This window comes from Oryctolagus cuniculus, chromosome 17 (assembly GCF_051225735.1).
Source record: "Oryctolagus cuniculus isolate XC-2025 breed Fujian yellow rabbit chromosome 17, ASM5122573v1, whole genome shotgun sequence".
In the NCBI taxonomy this organism is placed as follows: Eukaryota; Metazoa; Chordata; class Mammalia; order Lagomorpha; family Leporidae; genus Oryctolagus; species Oryctolagus cuniculus.
Window position 1 is genome coordinate 69690862 of NC_142883.1, and position 22842 is coordinate 69713703.

Consider the following 22842-nt stretch of genomic DNA (forward strand, 5'->3'; position numbering starts at 1 on the left):
CTCCCTCTGGAAAAAGCTGAACACTCAGGGCCACACCCGGCAGGTGTGTCCACAGGGACCCCCACCAGGAAGATGAGGTGCAGGATGAGAGCAGTGGGGCAGAGCCTAGTCAGAGCCTCCTTCCCACCCCTCTGCTGTCCCAGACTCTCGGCTGAAAGCCATGTAGCCCCACCCCGCAGGAACCAGCCCAGGAAACAGCAGGTGGACTGGCCAGACTACATTCAGAGACCACTTGCAGTGGGAACTGGGCTTATTTAACTGTGGAGAGCAGAGTCTCCCTGCCTTCCTTCCCGGTGTTCTCAGCTGCCTGCATGTGCAGGTTCCCAGAACGCTGCCCTCTCTCTCCCATAACCACTAAATAAAGCACATGAAGGACAGTTGGGCGCGGGGAGCCTGGGAAGCGGAGGTGGGAGACAAAATAGCCCTGGCGGGCAGTAGCACGTGCACGCGCACAGGAATTCAGAATGCAGAAATCCTCGGAGCTCCTGGGGACTCTGGGAAATGGAGTCCAGGCCACAGCATCCTTAGAGCATTCCAGTCCTGACCTCGGGGGAAAGCTGCCATGATCGCTGAGAAGCAAGTGAGCCTCACTGGGGGCCGCCAGCCACCCTGGCACCCACCCTTCTCCCACATGCGTCCCCGACCCTTCCTGTACCCCAAATCTGCTGCAGAAAGTACCGGGAGCAGGTACTCTTTCTTCTGCACACACAGGGAGTGAAACAGGGAGTGCGGGGCAGAGAGTCCCTGCACGTGGGACCCACAGGCGGACGATGAAGAGGGAAGCAGCAGCAGGAGGCAGGCTCGGAGTGAGCACCCGGAAACTGCCTGGGATCACACGTGCAGAGCAGGAGACACAGTAAATGTGGGAGAAGGTGCAGCACAGCCTCCAGGGTTGACTCAGATCAGGGAATGAACTCCCTCTGGTCCCAACTCAGAGGCCCATGGGCGGGCACTAGCACCCGCATGCACACAGACATTTGGAATGCAGAATATGCCTGAGTTCCTGGGAACTCTGGGAAATGAAGTCCAGGCCTAAGCATCCCTAGAGACACAGGCTGGCCCTCCCCTAGGGCTGCAGTCTGGGGTGGGTGCCCACCACCAGAGGGCCTTTGCTTTTGTTTATGTCCCTCCTTTCTGTCCTTCCCAACCCAAAATCTCAAGGATCATTTGGTGTCCTTCCTTTCCAGAAGTGAAATCTTTTCTTTTTATATGTGAATTTTCTCTCCTCTTTTTTTAAAGATGTATTTATTTATTTATTTGAAAGTCAGAGTTAGGAGAGAAGGTGAGGCAGAAAGTGAAAGCAGAGAGAGAGATGTAGAGAGAGACAGAGAGAGAGGTCTTTCATTTACTGGTTCACTCCCAAATTTGTTGTAACCACTAGGGCGGAGCCGATCCAAAGCTAGGAGCCAAGAACTTTTGCCAATTCTTCCATGCGAGTGTAGGGGCCCAAGGACTTGAGTCATCTTCCACCACTCTCCCAGACTACAGCTGAGAGCTAGATGGGAAATGGAGCAGCTGGAATTTGAACCAGTGCCCATATTGGATGCTGGCACTTAAGCAGTGGTTTTACCACAGCGCCAGACCCAGAAGCAAAATCTTACAGTGACAACCACTGCTGCTAATTGACCCCAAATCCTAACTCTCTTATAACCTCTGTCTTCTTTCAGAAAAAAATCTTATTTGCTGCATTGTCCCTGGAAACTTCTCTGAAATCATAAATGACTATAAATAAAATGTAACTTTTAGCACAGGTGTAGAAGGCACAGTTTAACATTCAGTTTTGAGAATACAATTTTTATTTGTGTTGTATTGATTGTTCTTTTCAAATTTTACACTTTCTTTTAATTTACCAAGTACAGAGACAAACAGAGGAACTGGATGCAGAGCCAACATTGCTGAGTATCTTCAAGGAGCCAGGTTAAGGGCCTAAATGTCTTACATCATGTCATTTATACCTTAGATCAATTCTGTGGGCAATATTATCAATTTTCAAACAGGAAATTAAGTGGAAAGAGTTCAGAAAAAGCCCATGACAGTATCATTAAAAAGTCTAAGCTAAAAGCCAATGAAATATAATACTGGTTTTAAAAAAATCATTCTTTTGTCTTGGGGCTCAGTTTCTAACACCTTAAATGTCTCATAGGGCAAAAAAAAAAAAAAATGAGAGAGAAGAGTGCCTACAATAATTTACACTGTAGAGAACCACATATGATTATTACTTGTCTGAAAAAGGAGGAGATTCAAAGTTGCTATTATTCCATGGTCATTTTTTCTTATGTTTAATATAAAAATGGAATGTATGTATTATGAATTCTTAGGTATTTGTGTGTTTTTTGGATTGTTTTATTTTTTAAGTAGATGTTCAAATGGATAACTGGGTGACATCAAGTTCTTTGCTTATGATTACTTCTCTGAATTAGAGTTCATGGAATTAAATTTGTTGCTGGATTAGGAGTGGTTAAATCTTTATCCACTGACTTCACACTAGTATTTTCAAGGTCAGGCAATATTCCTTGGGTAGATTGTTCTTTCTTGCCAGATGGAAAACTAAATGGGGCAAGAAACATATTTGATGTGAAATTAAAATTCAGCATCTTGACAGAGTCAGTATTTTAGTTAAATGAATATTTGAAGATATACAAAATAAATACATAAGATTTCTGAGCTCCAAGAAATACTTAATAGATGGGCCTAGGAAATAGAGATCTATTTGATGACTGCCACACTTAAGTGAATATGTAATTGTTGTTCTCACACAAGTTTGATCATAAAAAGGGCATATTAATAATGATACACTGTTGATATGTATAAACCAGAATCATCTTGGGCCAAACAAGTTAAATGTTCACCCTACCTATGGAAGGCATTCCATTTCTTTATTTAATAAGCATTTCTTTAAATATTTATTTGAATGTCAGAGTTACACAGAGTGAAGGAGAGGCAGAGAGAGAGAGAGAGACACAGAGAGAGGGGTCTTCCATCCACTGGTTCACTCCTCAATTGGCCGCAATGGCCAGAAATGTACCAATCTGAAGCCAGGAGGTAGGAGCTTCTTCTGATCTCCCACATGGGTGCAGGGACTTAAGGGCTTGGGCCATCTTCTACTGCTTTCCCAAACCACAGGCCACGGCGAGAGATAGATTGGAAGTGGAGAGCCCAGGGCTTGAACCAGCACTCATATGGGATGCCAGCACTGCAGGCAGTGGCTTTATCTGGCTAGCCACAGCACCAGTCCCTTTAATAAGCATTTATTGAGCATTCCTTTGTGTGGTATGTTGAAAGAATTAGCAGCCACTTGATTTCCCTAGAAATTGGAGTAAGAGATACTCAGCAGCAAGATGTAGGCAGGGAGAGTAGGCTGAATGACAAAAGGCTTTGGACACAAAAGTAAGGAAACAAAAGGTAGGGAGGATAATGAAAAAGTCTATTAAAGGTAATTTAGAAGGACCTGAACCAAGGAACTGTGGCAGTGGGGATGCAGAAGAAGCAACAGATTACGGTGAGATCTAAAAGGTAGAATCAACAGGAGTTCAATGCTTTACTATGGCAGATGAAAGCAGGAGAAAAGTCATGTGTAAATCTGAATTTGGATTGTATTATTAAAGGACAAGGTGTTCTCAGCATATTAATGTTCATCAGTACTACATACTTCCTCCAATCCACTTATAAAATGCCCATAAATCCAGGACACAATCTCATAGGAATATGTGATCTGTAATCCCTATTTCTATCATATAGCAAACATTTTTAACTGCTACTATATACAATGGTCCTCATTATGATGCAGTTACTTCGAAACCAGAAGGCATAATCAGAGGCTGTAAGAACAGTCTTTAAAAAGTTAAATTTAAAGCCCAAAGAATTATTTAATTCAAAGCTGAATTTGGAATACCTCACAAATTCAGAGTTCGTGTGTCCACCAACCTCAGGTACTCAAAGTACAATAAAGGAGAACATGAGTAAAAATTTTTCCCAGAATAGCCAAAATATGCATTATAAGGTTCAAGTGAGGTGTCCTGCCACAGGCTCAGCATAGTGATTCTTAAATAAACTCACTCTGTCTTGACTGCTCTGGCAGGAGTGGCTGGGCACACAGAAAAGAGGAGAGCAATAGATGTGAACTGTGAATAAGTTGAAAGGGTTCCAACAAGAGTGCTGCGGAGCTCCGTGGCCCTAGCTGAATGTAATATGCAGGCAGGTATTTGATTTCTGGGAGACTACAATGCTCTAGGAGAACTGAACAACATCAGAGCATTCAAGGCCAACATCCACAACTCACTGAGTGATGATGGATCACAGTATCTTGGCTTCATGGACAGAACTAAGCTTGCTGCATCTTTCTGTTTGGAGCCACTGGAACTGAAGAGCACATGGGGTCATAGAGGGTGGAGGAGAATGGTGTGTGGGGGTCTCATGGTGGTGGTAGCTGTGCAGGGGGGGTGGAGGAGGAGAAGATCGAGGGCCCTTAGCACTGTGGGAGTGTGGAGCAGAGAAGGGAGGGAGACAGGGATGACTTGTCTGCATCATACCTGGTACTTTCTTGGGTGTAAGTGATAGAACATGAATGGTGGGAATATAATGCTTACCCTAACAGCACTTCCAGTTCTGGGGGACAGATGACAAGACATAGACAACTACAAAACCATGTGAGAAAGGATGTAGGTGCACAAGAGATTCTCCTACATCATTTGTGAATGCCACGCCAGTGTCAGGTAAGAATATTGGGTTAAGGTCAGATCTCAGGGGTAGCAGAGCCCAGAAATGACAGCATTGTCTGAAATGGGACCAGGGAGATGGTAGTCAGAGGCAGGAGGGGCAGCACTATGAGGGCTGCATGAAGAGCCCTGGCTGCCAACACAGTGCCTGCCACCCACCGTGCATGTGAATTTGTCACAATGGCAGGGAGGGCAAGTGTTGTGACAAAGGTAGGAGGGGAGCTCATGGCTGGGGCTCCATGTGTCTCCAGAGAAGTTTCATATGATCAAGTTCTTGAGGATTTGAGTGGTACTGTAAATGGGCACTGACACTTGGCCCACAGCTTTTGGTCAGTTTTTACTAGATATAATGTCTGAATTGTGCTGTTCAAATTCCTGTATCATCTCTGAACTCAGTGACTTTATTCTGCAAATTGAGGGAGGTCAGTCTTCTTTATTTTTTATTTTTAAATATTTACGGGATTTATTTATTTATCTATCTATCGATCAATCTATCTATCTATCTATCTTAGAGGAAGAGTTATAGATAGGGAGAAGCAGAGACAGAGACACCTTCCACCCACTGGTTCACTCCCAACTGGCCACAATGACCAGAGCTGGGCTTGACCTGCTATATCACAGCCCTAATGTCAATAAAGCTTTTTAAATATCTGAAGAAGGAAAACATAAAATCATAAATTATAGTGGTCTGCATGTGTACATTTCTCAAAAGTACATAATTTGATCCTATTGAAAACCTAAAATTTGTTTTTAAATTATATAATGAAAAAGGATAAAAAAGATGTCCATCTATGTCTCTACAGCATAAGATATACATCAACTTTCCCAGGTTCTATATGCATTTATGAACAAAGTTTCATAGGTGCAATCAGTAGAGTGGCTCCAATGAGTCTTAACCAGGGACTCAACTAAATTTAACAAGGGCACTCAATAGGAATTTTAGAAGAATTCCAAAATACGTATCAGAAGAAAAATAAATACTTTACTTGGTATATCTCATTTTAACTATACTATTATCTACATTTCTGATTGTCAGATGTACTAAAAAAATCCCAGAAGCAGCAGAGTTAACATGATGAGGAATAAAATCAAGTTTTTAAGATACAACTTGGCTAGGGAAAATGAGAATTCACAGATCCCAGATTAAAATAACAAAGATGGCCCAATAAAAGGAAACTCAATGTCTTCATACACTAACATTTATTATCTCATGTTTAATTAACAAAAAGGTGATTACTCCAGCTATTCCCCATTAGGCATCCCAATTTAATCTGCTAAATCCAGTTTAAAAAAAATAGCACCTCATGATAGATTACTAAAATCATATTGCTGTATGTCATCCACCATGTCCATTGTACCTAATACCTAATGTTAACAAATCTGATGCATCTCAATAGATAAATGATGTGTCTTAACTATTACAAGTGTAGCAAATGTGTTTTGTTCAAATTTTTTCCAAAAGCCCCTCAGTCTCAGTTTGCCTTCACCTTGAAAAGATACTTCTTCTGAGGTATACTTGGGCACCTCATTGACTTTGCCATCAAACAGAATTTTTGCAAAAAAAATTAACCACACCCACCACTTATCAGGAACACAAGCATGCATCACATAGATGACAAGCTCCATGAATGAGATGATCTGACAGACTTCTCAAGTACATACAAGCCTAATCATCCTACTTGGGTTTTAGTACAATGCATATCTCATTTACAAAATTAATTGTCACCTTTGCTACAAATCAGTCCAGCTTATATGGGCCTCCCTCTGATGAAAGGGGCTAAAATACATCAAAATAAACTCCAGGCACTGTCCTTGTGCTCCCAGTGACTTTTTCACTCTAGGCACTCACAAAACTCCTAAATTCTCTAGATCACCTGTGATGTCCATTAGTTCTCAAAGACTATGATGCAAGTAATTTCCCTCTTGGATCTTTGTTATTAACTGTGCTATATGGGAAATGAAGTTCCTATACACTCTGTGCCTATGATTCTCCAAACCATGTTGTCTGCTAGGACTTTGGCCGTGAATATAGGACAGTAAAACCTGAGCATGGTTACTGAGATCTCCTTAATAAAGGATGGACTGGGGCCGGCACTGTGGTGCAGTAGTGTAATCCTCCACCTGCAGTGCCAACATCCCATATGTGCACTAGTTCTAGTCCCCACTGGTCCTCTTCCCAGCCAGCCCTCTGCAATAGCCTGGGAAAGCAGTAGAAGATGGTAAGTGCCTTGGTCCCTGCAAAAATGTGAGAGACCTGGAAGCTCCTGGCTCAGATTGGCCCAGCTCCAGCCATTGCAGTCATTAGGGGAGTAAACGAGCATATGGAAGACCTTTCTCTCTGTCTCTTTCTCTCACTGTCTGTAACTATATCTGTCAAATAAATAAGTAAATCTTTATATATATATATATGATATATATATATGTATGTATATATATGATGGACCAAAATGTGGCATTCTCCATTTGGCAGAAGAATGGGCTCCAATATCTACTATCTATGTCAGTGTCTCAGGGTAACACAGTAGGTCACCCTCTACCAAACAAGAAAAGCTATTTAGGTTCAGAGGACACCATTCTGCTGCCCGTTAACCTTATTACTGTTAGTCTGGATGCTTTCATCCATTGCAATCCAGAGACCCAAATTTCCCTTAGATATTAACAGCAGTAAACATGAAAATTTGGTAAGAAAAGCTTAAACTGAGAGTTATGATTAATAACTATTTTAACAAAACTTCTTAGAACCCATCTAGTCCAAACCTTGGACAACTGGAAGCTGTTGTACTTGGCCCACCCATAATCCAGATGTATTCTAAATCCTTTAACTGCAAGGAGACTATCATAGACATTAATGGTCCAAACTGATCCAGTTCCCTGCAAATGTGTCTGGGAAAGCAGCACAGGATGACTCAAATATTGGGGCTCCTGCACCCATGTGAGAGACCTGGAAAAAGCCCCTGGCTCCTGATATCAATCTGGTTTAGCCACAGTCATAGCAGCCATTTGAGGAGTGAACAAACCAGGAGGAAGATCAACCTCTCCCATTCTCTCTTTCTAGTACTGCCTTTCAAATGCATAAATAGATCTTTTAAAAAGTAGATTACATCAATATATTTGCCATTGCTCAGTCATGATGACTTTTACTACCTTGAGCTCTTTTTCAAAAAAATTATTTATTTGAAAGGCAGAAAGAGGAGCTGGTGTTGTGGTGCAGTGGACAAAGCTGCTATCTGTTACATTGGCATCCTGTATGTGCACCAGTTCAAGTACCAGCTATTCCATTTCTGATCCAGCTCCCTGCCAATGGACTTAAAAGCAGTGGAAGATGGCCCAAGTGCCTGGGCTGCTGTCACACACATCAGATGAGAAGCTCCTGGTTTCAAGCTGGCCACACTCTGGCTATAGAAGTCATCTCAAAAATGAATTAGGTGGTGGAAGATTTCTGACTCTTCCTTTCTCTGTAATGCTTTCAAATAAATAATTAAATATTTTAATATGATAAAAAAAAGGCAGAGAGACACAGAGACAAAGAAAGAAGGAAAGAGAAGCATGGAGATCTCCCATCTGCTGGATCACTTTCTACATGGCTACAACTTTGCAAAACCAGGTTCTCAAGTCCCCATTTAGGTTACAGTTCTCCAAATTAGATGACAGGAATCAAAGAATTTGAGCCATCATGCATTGTTTCCCAGGGATTTTAACATGAAACTCATTTGGAAGTGGAGTACCCAACTCAGGTTAGCACTGCAAAATAGGATGTGGGCATCTGTTGTGATGGCTAACAAATTGGAAAACCTAGAAGAAATCAACAGATTCCTGGACACACACAGTATACCAAAATTGAGTCATGAAGACACACAGAAAAGCTAAACAGATCAAAAACCAAGACAGAGATTGGATGAGTAATAAAGACCCTCCCAACAAAGAAAAGTCCAGGATCAGACAGCCTCACTATTGAATTCTACTGCACATTTAAAGAACTACTTCCAATTCTTCTCAAACTATTCAAAAACAATTCAAAGAGAGACAATCCTCTCAAATTCCTTCTATTAAGCCTACATCATCTTAATTCTTAAACTAGAAAAAGATACAGTGGAGAAAGAGAACTATAGAAAAATATCCCTGATGGGGACTGGTGCCGTGGCACACTGAGTTAATCCTCCACCTGCAGAGCTGGCAACCCATGTGGGTGCTGGTTCTGGTCCTGGTTGCTCCTCATCCAGTCCAGCTCTCTGCTCTGGCCTGGGAGGAAGTAGAGGATAGCCCAAGAGCCTGGGCCCCTGCACCCGCATAGGAGACCAGAAAGAGGCATCTGGCTCCTGGCTTCAGATCAACACAGCTCTGGCCACTGTGGCCATTTGGAGAGTGAGCCAGCAAAGGGAGGACCTTTCTCCCTGTCTCTCTCTCTCTCACTGTCTGTAACTCTACCTGTCAAATAAAAAAAATTTAAAAAAAAAGAAAGAAAAATATCCCTGATGAACATAGATGCAAAAATCCTCATAAAAAACATTGCTAATTGAATCCAAATGACCACAATACCTGGAGTTGGGCTGATCTGAAGCAAGGAGCCAGGAGTTTCTCCAGGGTTTCCCATGTGGCTGCAGAGGCCAAAGTACTTGAACCATTTTCCACTGACTTCCCAGCCCATTCACAGAGAGCTGGATCATTAGAGGAGCAGCCAGGATATAAACTGATGCCCATGTGATATGCCAGTGTGGGTGGCAGAGGCTCAATCTAGTACACCACAGCACCAGACCCCAAAAGCAATTACAGATTCAATATGATCCCAATCAAAATACCAACAACACTCTTCTGAGATCTAGAGAAAATAATGCTAAAATTGGTATGAAAATGTAAGAGACACCCAATAGCTAGAGGAATCTTAAACAACAAAAAGTTGGAAGCCTCACAATACCAAACTTGAAGACCTATTACAAGACAGCTAGAATCAAAACAGCCTGGTACTGGCACCAAAAAGTCATGTAGATGAATGAAGCACAGTAGAATCCCCAGAAATAAATCCACAAATCCATAACCAACTAATTTGTGACAAATGATCTAAAAGAAATCCCTGGACAAAGAACAACCTTCAAAAATGGTGCTGGGAAAATTTGACCTTCTGATGCAGAAAAATGAAACAAAATCTCTACCTTACAACTTATATAAAATACAGTGTAAATGGATCAATGATCTAAATCTATGATGTGATACCATCAAATTCCTAGAGGGAAACTCTGCAAGATATTGGCATCGCCAAAGCCTTCTTGGAAAAAGCTCCCAGAAGCACAGAAGAAAAGTATAAATACTCAAATGGGATTACATCAAGCTAAGAACCTTCTGAACTGCAAAGTAAACATTCAACAAGATGAAGCAACTGACAGAATGGAAGAAAATATTTGCAAACTAGGCAACTGGAAAAAGGAATAATATCTAGAATCTAGAAAGAGCTCAAGACTCAACAACAAACAATCCAGTCAAAATAGGCAAAGGATATAAATCGGCATTTTCCCAAGGATGGATTTCAATTAGCAAGCAGACACATGAAAACATGTCAGGAACAATAGCCACCAGAGGACTGCACATAAAAGCCACAATGACCTTCTGCCTCACCCAGTTAGAATGGCTCACATACAGAAACCAAAAGTCAGGGGAGGGAGGTTTTGTGCAGCAGGTTAAGCTGCTACCTGCAGTACTAGAATCCCACATGAATGCCATTTTGAGTTCTGGCTGCTCCACTTCTGATCCAGCTCCCTGCTAATGTGCTTGGGAAGACAGCAGAAGATGGCCCAAGTACCTGGGCCCCTGCACCCACTTGGGTGAACAGGGAGATGCTTCTAACTCTGGCTTCAGATTGGACCAGCACCACCTGTTGGGTCATATGGAGAATAAACTAGCAGATAAAATACATATGTCTCTCTGCCTCTGCCTCTCCCTCTCTGTAACTCCACCTTTCAAATAAAGAATTCTTTTGAAAAAGTCAACAAACAATAAAGGCTGGTGGAGAGGCAGAGAAAAAGTACCCTAACCCACTGTTGGTGGGAATGAAGCTAGTACAGACATTATGGAAGGCAGTATAAAAGTTCCTCAGAAATCTGAAAACAGATATACCATATGATCCTGCCATCCCACTCCTGGGAATTTATCCAAAAGAAATAAAATCAAATATGCATGCGTTATCTTTACCCTCATGTTTATGACAGCTCAATTCACAATAGCTAACATGGAATCAACCCAGATGTCCATCAGCTGGTGACTGGAAAAAGAATATGAGCTATATATACAGTGTAAAATACTATTCAGCCATAATTGAGAATGAAATCCTATCTTTTGCAACTAAATGGATGCAACTGGAAACAATTATGCTTCGTGAAAGAAGCCAGTCCCCAAAAGACAAATACCATATGTTTTCTCTGGTGGTAATTAATATATAGACAACAAAAAGTAGCATCTGAGTTAAATTGATATTTTGAGATTTGAGTATTGTTCATAGCCCTTTTCTGTACTCTTTGATAGAGTATAGAAAATATACTCATTGATATTTCTGCTACTACGTGCTGAATTTTTTTATTTTGTAGAAGGTTAAAGCTTGTGATTCTAAAATAAACTCAAAGCATGCAGTTGTAAAAATTAAAGGAAAATAAAACAAGGAGGGAGTTGGAAGTATGAGGCAAAGGAAGATAGAGTAGGATGTATCATTTTGGTCTTAAATCTATATATATAAATTACATGAAATTTGTTCACTTAACATGAATTTTAAAATATAAACTTAACACTAGAAGGAAAAGACCTGATCAGTGTTTTCTGGATCACCACTAATAAAATTTAGTCTTCATTTATGTCTGACCATATTTGATTTTATATTTATTTATTTTATAAGAAAATTAGCATCACCATTCCTAATAAGGCATCCTGAATCATCTATATCTGTCGGCTCCTACTATGCTAATAATTTCTCATGAACTTACACCCGTATCATCTTAAAAAGATGCAATGTGGGACCGGCACTTTGGCATAACAGGTAAAGCTGCTGCCTGCAGTGCTGGCAAACCATATGGGTGCCAGTTCAAGTCCCAGCTGCTCCACTTCTGATCCAGCTTTCTGCTAGGGCCTGGGAAAGCAATAGAAGGTAGCCCAAGTCCTTGGGTTCCTGAATACATGTGGGAGACCCAGAAGAAGCTCCTGGCTCCTGGCTTTGGATAGGCACAGCTCCAGCAGTTGTGACCAATTAGGGAGTGAACGTCAGATGGAAGACCAATCTCTCCGCTTTCTGTGCAACTATGACTTTCAAATACATAAATATTTTAAAAGTAAGTAATTTAAAATGTGAAAGGTTTTTGAAAAATTTATTAATTTATTGTGAGGCAGAGTTACAGATATAGAGAGGAAGAGAGAGACGTCTTCTATCCACTGGTTCACCCCTTAAGTGGCCACAATAGCTGGAGCTGGGCCAATCTGAAGCCAGGTGCCAGAAGCCAGGAGTCAGCAGCTTCCTCCAGGTCTCCCATGTGGGTGCAGGGGCCCAAGCATTCAGGCCATATTCCACTGCTTTCCTAGGCCATTCACAAAGAGCTGCACTGGAAGTGCAGAAGCAGGGACAAAAAGTGGTGCCCACATGGGATGCCGGTGCTGCAGGTGGAGGTTTAATCTACTGTGCCACAGAGTGGGCCAGTGAAAGATTTTAGGAAGACATCTTTCATGTAGTCTAGGCTGCAATATTGTAAGGTAAGGTTTAGCTTTTATTTCCCACACATCAGTATTCTTCTTTTAGCAACTATTAATATTGAATATCATACATATATACATAAATATAGGTACCTGCAGATTTTGTTGTCATTCTTTCTAATTCTCTTTTTAATATCTGCTTACAGGCTTCTGGAAAAATCAAGGCTATTAGGACCCTGATCTTATATTTTCAACCTCCACAACTCTCAGAAGTAAAATTCCATGATTTAAATCACATTATCTGTGGTATTTTGTTAGCAAATTAATACATCCTCATTTCTGCCAGCATTTTCTGCAGTCATCTAGAAGGTCCTCATGATTAGCAGAGAAATATAGAAACTAAAAACTATGACTTTAGATTACCAAGTATCTACTAACGTAAACAAACATATCCCAGAAGCAACCTACCACCATTCCCCAGGACCCAGAAAAAAACAAGAATGGGCAGGGCAGTAGAAAAATATGAATAATGAAAGATCACTGCAGAAATAAATAAGGAAGGGGCTGGTGCTGTGGTGCAATGGGTTAATGCCTTGACCTGCTGTGCATGCATCCCATATGATGCTGCTAGGAGACCAGGTACTCCACTTCCAATCCAGCTCCCTACTAATGCACCTAGGAAATTGGTGGAAGATGGCCCATGTTCTTGGGTGCTGGCACCCACATGAGAGACTTAGAAGAAGTGTCTGGCCTTTCAAATAAATAAATAAATTTTAAAAAAATAGAAGCAGTGTTAGCACTGTTGTAAAAACAGACACATAGTTCAATGGAAAATAGGTAGCCAAAATAAACCGACGTTTCTACAGGCAACTCACATTTAACAAAGGAAATAAAACAGACAGGAGAAAGAAGAATCCCTTTAGCAAATGGTCTAGAGGAAAGTGATTATCCATATGTAGAAGCCTGAAAATATACCCCAACACCTCATACACTATGTAAAAGCAACTCAAGGTGAATTAAAAGTCTAAATATAAAACCAAAACTAAGTAATCATAGGAGAAACTGTAAAGCATTAGCATCGACAACAGTTTTGGGTAAGATTCCAAAAGCACAAGTAACAAAAATAAAAACATACAAATTTGGACTTCTGGCCTCTCGAACAATGAGACAACACATTTCTGCTGTGGAAGTTACTCAGTTTGTGCTGTCGTTAAAGCAGCCCTTGGGAAATAGCACAGGATCTGATGAGTTATGAAAGATATTTAGCTTTATTCTTTGTAAATTTGCTCAATATTCTTGAAGTTTTCTAACAGAGTTAACGGCTGAGTAGAATATTTTATAATGCATCTGTTTTTCAACTTTTATTTCCTATCCAAATTGTTCCATTACTTTACTCAGAATATGAATATGTATCAACTAGAGCTTGGAAAGATCTACTTTAAAACAGTCTATGATGTGACTTCTTTTTCTGCTCACAGTTCTTTTAGAATATTTATGTAATTTTAGAAAATTGAAAATCTTATAACTACACAGACTATCAAATTAAGATACATCTTCACAACAAAGTAATCATCAGAGTGAAGATACAATGAATGGAATGGCAGAAAACATTGAAAACTCTGAATATGACAAAAGATTGATAGGCAGAACTTACATATGCAGAACTGTAAAATCCCCAAACAAGAAGCAAAATGTACGGTTAAGAAATGGGCAATGATCAGAATAGGTGTTTCTCAGAAGAAGAAATCTAAATGGTCAAGACATACATGAACATGCCCAATGTCGCTAGCCATTAGGGAAATGTAAATCAAAACCAATAGCAGACTCCATCTCTGGGAGAAGACAATCCTTGGGTTTTCATTTGTGCAACAAGTGGGTTTAGAGGACCCTGTTCACCACTAGAGGGCAGAGTCTACATGAAAGTAAGGAAACCTTAATGTTTTCCTGATGAGCTTGTTAAATTCTTGACCAGTGCCTATTACATTTGCCACAAACTTTCCAGTCTCACTACTTTCCTTCTTCTCCCTCTTCTCTGTGGCTTGCAAAAACAGTATACCTTCTATATACTGAGGATACTTTTGTTTTGTTTTATTCCTTCTGTCTCATGGTGTTCCTCTAAAAAATCACCATCCTCAAAATATTCATTCATTTATGCAGTCTGCAGTTTTCATGGGCTACTATATGGCAAAGTACTACGTTAAAGGAAAGGTATAGGCCAGGAACTGAGCAAAGTTCACAACAATGAAGCCATTGGGGGAATGAATCCTATGGAAGGCCTCTCTATCTCTCTCTCTACCTCTCCTTCTCTCTCTGTGTAACTCTGATTTTCATATAAATAAATAAATTCAAAAAATAAATAAATAAAGTAGCAGCCTGGTGGCAATACCTTTCTATCAGAACATGTGAAGCACTCCAACACAGTTTGTCACATAAAGTCAGCAACAGTTTTCAAGGGCACATCTTCTATCTACTATGTGGACATCTCTGTGGGGGGTAAGGGGTACTTATTTCTTCCCCTCTTCTTTCTTACCAGTCTCACAGTTATAACTTCTATAGATGCTTCCACAGACCAGTCTCTATGAAAATATAGAACTAATATCCTCCCATGTCAAAAATGTCATGGGTTTAAACACAGAACCCAAAATAAGACAAGTAACTGGCCTTCTTAATTACACAGCATGGAATATAAGATTCTCAGTGGATCACTGGGGAACTGTAAAGTACTGGGCAGAGGAAAACTGTTACTAATCTGTATTCATGATGCTGTAATTCTCCACTTTATGCAAACACAGATTAAAAGAGCTCCAGTTAAGTCGGCGCCATGGCTCAATAGTTTAATCTGCCGCCTAGCAGCGCCAGCACACCAGGTTCTAGTCCCAGTCCGGGCGCCAGATTCTATCCCGGTTGCCCCTCTTCCAGGCCAGCTCTCTGCTGTGGCCTGGGAGTGCAGTGGAGGATGGCCCAAGTCCTTGGGCCCTGCACCCCATGGTAGACCAGGAGAAAGCACCTGGCTCCTCCTACCTTCGGATCAGCACAATGGGCTGGCCCCAGCACACCAGCCACAGCGGCCATTGGAGGGTGAACCAATGGCAAAAGGAAGACCTTTCTCTCTTTCTCTCTCTGTCCACTCTGTCTGTCAAAAAAAAAAAAAAAAGAAAAAGAAAAAGAGCTCCAGTTAGTGGGCAGCACTGTTGCATAGTGGGTAAAGCTATTGTCTGCAGTGTCAGCAGGGGTGCCAGTTGGGATCCTGGCTGCTCCTCTTCCCATCCAGCTCTCTGCTGTGGCCTGGGAAGATGGCCCAAATCCCTCATCTCCTGCACCCACTTAAAGCACCTGGACAAAGCTCCTGTCTCCTAGTTTTGGATCAAAACAGCTCCAGCCATCTATCTATGCTTCTGCTATTCTGTAACTCTACCTTTCAAATAAATAATTATTTTAAAAAATAGCTCCAACCCAGAAGAACCTCCTGGCTACTGGTTTCAGATCAGCACAGCACCGGCTGTTACTGCCAACTGGGAAGTGAACCACTGGATGGAAGACGTCTCTCTCTCTCTCTGCCTCTCCTCTCTCTTTTTAACTCTGGCTTTCAAATGAATAAATAATTCTTTAAAAACATAGCTCCAGTTATTGACCCACAGAGTAGACTTGCATTAATTTTAGTTCACTTGTCACTTTACAAAGGGATCCGGGCAGGTAAAACAGTTGACAGCCTTGCTAACAGGGGAAAAAAAAAAAAGCTGAGGACAGAAAATGAAAAGCAGCCAAAGAAATCATCAGCTATGATTCCATGGCCTTCTAGAAGAAATACGGCTCAACCTGAGGCAAAGAAAGAGCAGTGGTCCCCATCCAACACAAACCTTGAAAAGTGGATGCTCACAATTAACGAGTGAAACAGCTGCCCACTGAAATCTTGTCTAGGGAGGGAAGATGTCCTAAGTTCTGCTTCTGTAAACTCCAGTCATAAATCTGTCTTCATAAATCTGTCCCTGGCATCTCTTTTACAAACATACTGGACCCACCGACCATTGGAAATGTGGTCCTAAGTCATGTAGGCTGCATTTAAACCCACCAGTGCTGTAACAGCTGAGGTATGATGCTGATGATCCTATAAATATTGTAAAAGTTGAATTTAGGCTTAATTCTCAGGAAATCATTCCAGCTGAGCCCAGGGCCATCAATATAAACCCCTTGGGTCCTCCACTCTCTTTGTGCCTGTTTGAAAGAAGGGAGTTTTCCCACCCCAGGTTTCTGTAACAGCCTCAAATTCCAGATTGGAAAATCTGATAATTAGATACAGAAATGGGATCAATGCACAAAGCTACTGCACACGCTTCACACTGCTCCCTCTGGGAGAAAGCTGAACACTCAGGGCCACACCCGGCAGCTGTGTCCACAGGGACCCCCACCAGGAAGATGAGGTACAGGATGAGAGCAGTGGGGCAGAGCCTAGTCAGGCCCTCCTTTCCACCCCCACCCCCACCCCCCGTTGCCCCAGGCTCTCAGCTGAAGGCCATGCAGCCCCACCCCACAGGAACCAGCCCAGGAAACAGCAGGAGGCCCGGCTCAGACTGCATTCTGAGACCAGGTGCAGTGCGAACCGGGCTTATTTAACTGGAGAGTGGAAGCCTCCCGCCTTGCTTCCCTGTGCTCTCAGCTGCCCTGGGTGTGCAGGTTCCCAGACCGCTGCCCTCTCTCTCCTGTAACCACTAAATAAAGCACCTTAGGAACAGTTTCAGTGATGTTCTGCAGGGGACAGGCCGGGTGCTGGGAGCCTGGGAAGTGGAGCTGGGAGACAGAACAGCCCTGGTGGGCACAAGCACGCCCACGCCCACAGGCATTCAGAATGCAGATTACGCCAGAGCTCCTGGGGACTCTGGGAAATGGAGTCCAGGCCGCAGCATCCCTAGAGCATTCCAGTCCTGACCTCAGGGGAAGCTGCCATGATCACTGAGAAGTGAGCCTCACTGGGGGCTGCCAGCCACCCTAGCACCCATCCACCCACACATGCATCCCCGACCCTTCCTGTACCCCAAACCTGCTGCAGCAAGTCCCGGGAGCAGGTACCCTTTCTTCTGGACCCATGGGGAGTGAAGCGGCGAGTGCGGGGCAGAACGGGTCCCTGGCACGTGGGACTCACAGGCGGAGGATGAAGAGGGAAGCAGCAGCAGGAGGCAGGCTTGGGCTGAGCGCTCGGAAACTGCCTGGGATTGCACGTGCAGAGCAGGAGATGCAGTAAATGCCCAAGAAGGAGCAGCACAGCCCTCAGGGCTGACCCTGATTTGGGAATGAACTCCCTCTGGTCCAACCCAGAGCCCCACAGGTGGGCACTAGAATGCGCATGCGCACAGGCATTTGGAACGCAGATTACGTCAGAGCTCCTGGGGACTCTGGGAAATGGAGTCCAGGCCGCAGCATCCCAGAGACACCAGCTGGCCCTCCCCAAGGGCTACAGGCTGGGGTGGGTGCCCACCACCAGAGGGCATTGGCTTTTGTTAAGTCCCTCCTTCCTGTCCTTCCCACCCCAAAATCTCAAGGATCAGTTGCTGTTCTTCCTTTCCTGAATTAGAATTTATAGAGTGACACCCACTGCTGCTTCCTACCCCAAATCCTGGCTCCCTCATAACCTCTGTCTCTTCCAGAAAAATCTTATTTACAGCCTTGTTCCTGGAAACTTCTCCCAAATCATGGATGACTATGAATACAATGTAACTTTTAACAGAGGTGTAGAAGGCATGGTTTAACATCCAGTTTTGAGAATTCCTTTTTTATTTGTGTTTTATTGATGTTTACAGTTCTTTTGTTTAATATTTATTTATTTATTTGGACGTTAGAGTTACACAGAGAAGGAGAGGTAGAAAGTGAGGTCATCCACCTGCTGGTTCACTCCCCAATTGGCAGCAGTGCCACAGTGCTGACCCCTTTGAGTTGTTTTCAAATCACTTTACACAGTCTTTTAATTCACCAAGTACAGAGACAAAAAAGGAATGGGACACAGAGCTAACAGAGCTGAGTATTCAGGGAGGCAGGTTAAGGGGCTAAATGCCTTACGTCATATCATTTATACCTTATTTAATTCTGGGAATAGTATTGTATGGAGTTTACATAGCAAAAACTGGTGCAAAGTGTTTAGAAAAATTTCCCATAGCAATATCATTTAAAAGTCTAAGCTAAAAACCAATCAAGGAGGCTGTTGCCATGGCTCAATAGAAATAGGCTAATCCTCTGCCTAGCGGCGCCCACACACTGGGTTCTAGTCCCGGTCGGGGTGCCGGATTCTACCCTGGTTGCCCCTCTTCCAGGCCAGCTCTCTGCTATGGCCTGGGAGTGCAGTGGACAATGGCCCAAGTCCTTGGGCCCTGCACCCTATGGGAGACCAGGAGAAGCACCTGGCTCCTGCGTTCAGATCAGCACGGTGCACCGGCTGCAGTGCGCCAGCCACAGCGGCCATTGGAGGGTAAACCAATGGCAAAAAGGAAGACCTTTCTCTCTGTCTTTCTCTCTCACTGTCCACTCTGCTTGTCAAAAAAAAAAAAAATCAAGGGGCCAGTGCTGTGGCATAATAGGTAAAACCACCGCCTGCAGTGCCAGCACTCCATATTGGGTGCCAGTTTGAATCCTGGATGCTCTACTTCTGATCCAGCTCTCTGCTATGGCCTGGGAAAGTGGTGGAAGATGTCCAAGTCCTTGGACCCCTGCACTTGCGTGGGAGACCTGGAAGAAGCTCCTGGCTCCTGGCTTCAGATGGGAACAGCTCCAGCCCTTCCAGCCAATTTGGGAGTGAACCAAAAGATGGAAGATCTCTCTCTCTCTCTTTCTCTCTGCCTCTCCTATTCTGTGTATCTCTGACTTTCAAATAAATAAATAAATCTTTTATAAAAAAAACAAATGAAAATATAATACTGGCTTAAGAAATTGTTCTTTTGTCTTGTGGCTGTTTCTAAAATCTCAGATTTCTCATAGAGAAAAAAATGTGAGAGAGACAAAGAGTACCTACAAAAATAATTTACACTATAGAAAAACACGTAGGATTACAACGTGTCTAGAAAAGAAAGGAGATTCAAAGTTGCTATTATTTCATGGTTATTTTTCTTATTTTTAATATCAAGATATAGCATATAAATATTATGCATTCCTAGGTATTTGTGTGTTGTTTGGTATGTTTTATTTTTTAAGCAGAAATGCAAGTGGATAACTGGGTAACATGGACTTCTGTTTCTGATTAGCGTTCGTGCTGGATTAGGAATGCTTAAATCTTTATCCACTGACTTCACACCAGTATTTACTATGTCAGACAATATTCTTTGGGTAGATTGCTCTTTCTTGCCAGACTGTAAACTTTATGGGGACAAGGAACGTATTTGCTTTGACACTAAAACTCAGCATCTTGACAGAGTCAGTCTTTTAGTTGAATGAATAAATGAGGATAAACAAAGTAAATAAATAATATTTCTACCCTCCAACTACAGCCTAATAGAGGAGACAAGGAAATAGAAATTTATTTCATGACTGTCACTATTAGGTGAAGATATAATTTGCTGTTCTGACACAAGTTTGATCATAAAAAGGGCATATTAATAATTACACAGAGTTGAAGTGTCTGAACAGAAACCAGCTAGGGCCAAACAGGTTAAATGTTCACCCTTGCTATGTAAGGCATTCTGCGTCAAGAGAAAAGGAAGGAGGAAGAGGGTAGGGAGTTTGGGTGGGAGGGTGGTTACAGTGGGAAGAATCACCATGTTCCTAAAGTTGTAATTATGAAATGTATGCAGTTTATATTCCTTAAATCAAAGGTTTCTGGGAAAAATAGAATTAATTTTTTTGTAGATGTTATAGCTTTTACCAAGATACTAAGAGAAATGTGTGAAATTCTATTTTTTTAATATTTATTTTATTTTTTAGGGTTACAGAGAGAGGTAGAGCCAGAAAGAGAACTTCCAACCTGTGGTTCACTCCCCAAATGACTGCAACAGCCAGAGCTGAGCTGATCCAAAGCCAGGAGCCAGGAGCTTCTTCCGGGTCTCCCACATGGATGCAGGGACCCAAGGACTTGGGCCATCTTTGACTCCTTTCCCAGGCCATAGCAGAGAGCTGGACTGGAAGTGGAGCAGCCAGGACACAAATTGTTGCCCATGTGGAATCCCAGCTCTGCAGGCTGGAGCTTTAACCTACTGCACTACCAAACCCCTGAAATTCTGAGGAATAAAAATTTGACTATAGAGAACAAAATCTACTATGTTTTAAAAATTAAGTATCCAAAAAACAAATATAACATAAAATATGAAAATTCCTATAGAATCCAAAAAAGCTGAATCACTTTTTGAAAATTCCAAGAAATCACCCAAGAAGAAAGTCACATACTCAAAATTTTGGGTCTGGATTTACAGAATGGTACAAATTTTAAGGAATAAAAAGCAAAACTATGTTTATCAGATCTACTAAAGTGAAATAGAGAACATTTTTATTGTTATTATTCTTTAACTTTTTTATTTTTACCTAGAAACTGTTTATGTTAGGTATACATAATTCATGCATTACACATATACAAATTTAGGAACATAGTGCTTTTTAAATTTCTTTTGGAAAATCAGCATTACTTTGATGATGATACAGGGGACAAGGACTTAAAATAAAAATTTAAGTTTTTTAGAAGTATCCTATTCATAAGCAGAGATGAAAGTATCCCAAGTAAGGCTTAATATAACAAATGAAATTACATAAGGGGCCGGCACCGCAGCTCATTAGGCTAATCCTCCACCTAGCGGCACTGGCACACGGGGTTCTAGTCCCGGTCGGAGCGCCAGATTCTTTCCCGGTTGCCTCTCTTCCAGGCCAGCTCTCTGCTGTGGCCAGGGAAGGCAGTGGAGGATGGCCCAAGTCCTTGGGCCCTGCACCCCATGGGAGACCAGGAGGAAGCACCTGGCTCCTGCGTTCAGATCAGCGCGGCGCGCAGGCCGCAGAGCACCAGCCACGGCAGCCATTGGAGGGTGAACCAATGGCAGAAAGGAAGACCTTTCTCTGTGTCTATCTCTCTCACTATCCACTCTGCCTGTCAAAAAAAAATTCTTAAAAAAATATATCAATGGGGCCAGTGCTGTGGCTCAGTGGATTAAAGCCCTGGCCTGAAGCGCCGGCATCCCATATGGATGCTGGTTCTAGACCTGGCTGCTCCTCTTCCAATCCAGCTCTCTGCTATGGCCTGGGAAAGCAGAAGATGGCCCGGGTCCTTGGGCCCCTGCACACACGTGGGAGACCCAGAAGAAGCTCCTGGCTCCTGGCTTCAACTTAGCTCAGCTTCAGCTGTTGTGGCCTTCTGGGGAGTGAACCAGCAGATGGAAGACCTCTCTCTCTGTCTCTACCTCTCTCTGTAACTCTGTATTTCAAATAAATAAAAAATAAATCTTTAAAAAAAAGAAAATATATCAATAACAGCAAGATATAATAAAACAGGTAAGATAGGTTAAGATATACAGACAAGTCATCCAGGTTGGTAAAAAAGGAGAAGAAGAAGAAGAAGAAGAAGAAGAAGAAGAAGAAGAAGAAGAAGAAGAAGAAGAAGAAGAAGAAGAAGAAGAAGAAGGAGACGATGACGACAATCACATGAATAGTTAGATTACATGTTGAGAATTGATGCCCAAATGGGGTACCAGCACTGCAGGCAGCGGCTTTACCAGCTAAGCCACAACACCGGCCTGTCCAGAGTGTTTTCATTAATGCAAATACCAATTTTCAGTTCCACAACTTATGTGTTCTCTTTTTTCCACATCTAATTTATACTTGTTATCTTTTTTTTACTTTTTGTTAATAACCATTTTTACATATCTGAGGTGATAATCATTGTGGTCTTGTTTAGCAGTGCTGAACTCCTTTTCAAATACCTGTTGGCTGCTTGCATATCTTCATTGGAAAAAAAAATGATCAGATTCTTGTCAATTTTTAAATTATATTTGCTTTTGAGTTCTGCATGTTCTTTGCATTACTCCCTTAATAAAAGTAGGTTTGCCAATATTTTCTCCCATTCCTTACCTTCTCTTTTCAGTTTTTCTTTAGTATGCAGAATTTGTTTATTTAGCTTTTTGCAGCCCTACTTCCTTATTTCTGTTTTTGTCACTTGTGCATGGGGTGTCATGTCTAAACTGTTGTTGAGGTCTGACTCAGCCACACCTTTATTAGGCATTTGTGAAGTAAACCAGTGGGTGGGCGCATTCTCCTTCCTTTCCATCTTTCTGTGTGTCTCCTTTTCATTCAAAGTAATTAATTAAAAATCTGTAAAATCTACTTGGAGTAATTCTACAAAATCAGAGTTAGATTATGAGAATGAGTTTCGATGTTACATAGCTTGATGGGTTGACTATACCCCCACAGTAATGTATTCCATACTTTATTAGCAAATGGAAGAAAGGTGTTCCAAGGCTCTGATCATGAAGTGTGATGTCATAGAAGGGAGAATGTTGTTTACTCTGATTTGATC

General features: G+C 42.1%; 1 protein-coding gene across 1 annotated transcript in view; it reads right to left on the bottom strand.

The window, feature by feature from the left end:
- The window catches only part of LOC108175449 (uncharacterized), a 49599-nt gene extending 31487 nt beyond the window's left edge, over positions 1–18112 (bottom strand). Inside the window, exons 1-2 of the mRNA XM_089317165.1 lie at positions 17512–18112; positions 15396–15507 (exon numbers count right to left, since the gene is read on the bottom strand). Of these exons, the coding sequence (XP_089173291.1) occupies positions 15396–15446 (51 nt within the window). The 5' untranslated portion in view covers positions 15447–15507; positions 17512–18112. The remainder of the gene's footprint in view (positions 1–15395; positions 15508–17511) is intronic.
- Positions 18113–22842: the final 4730 nt, after the last annotated feature.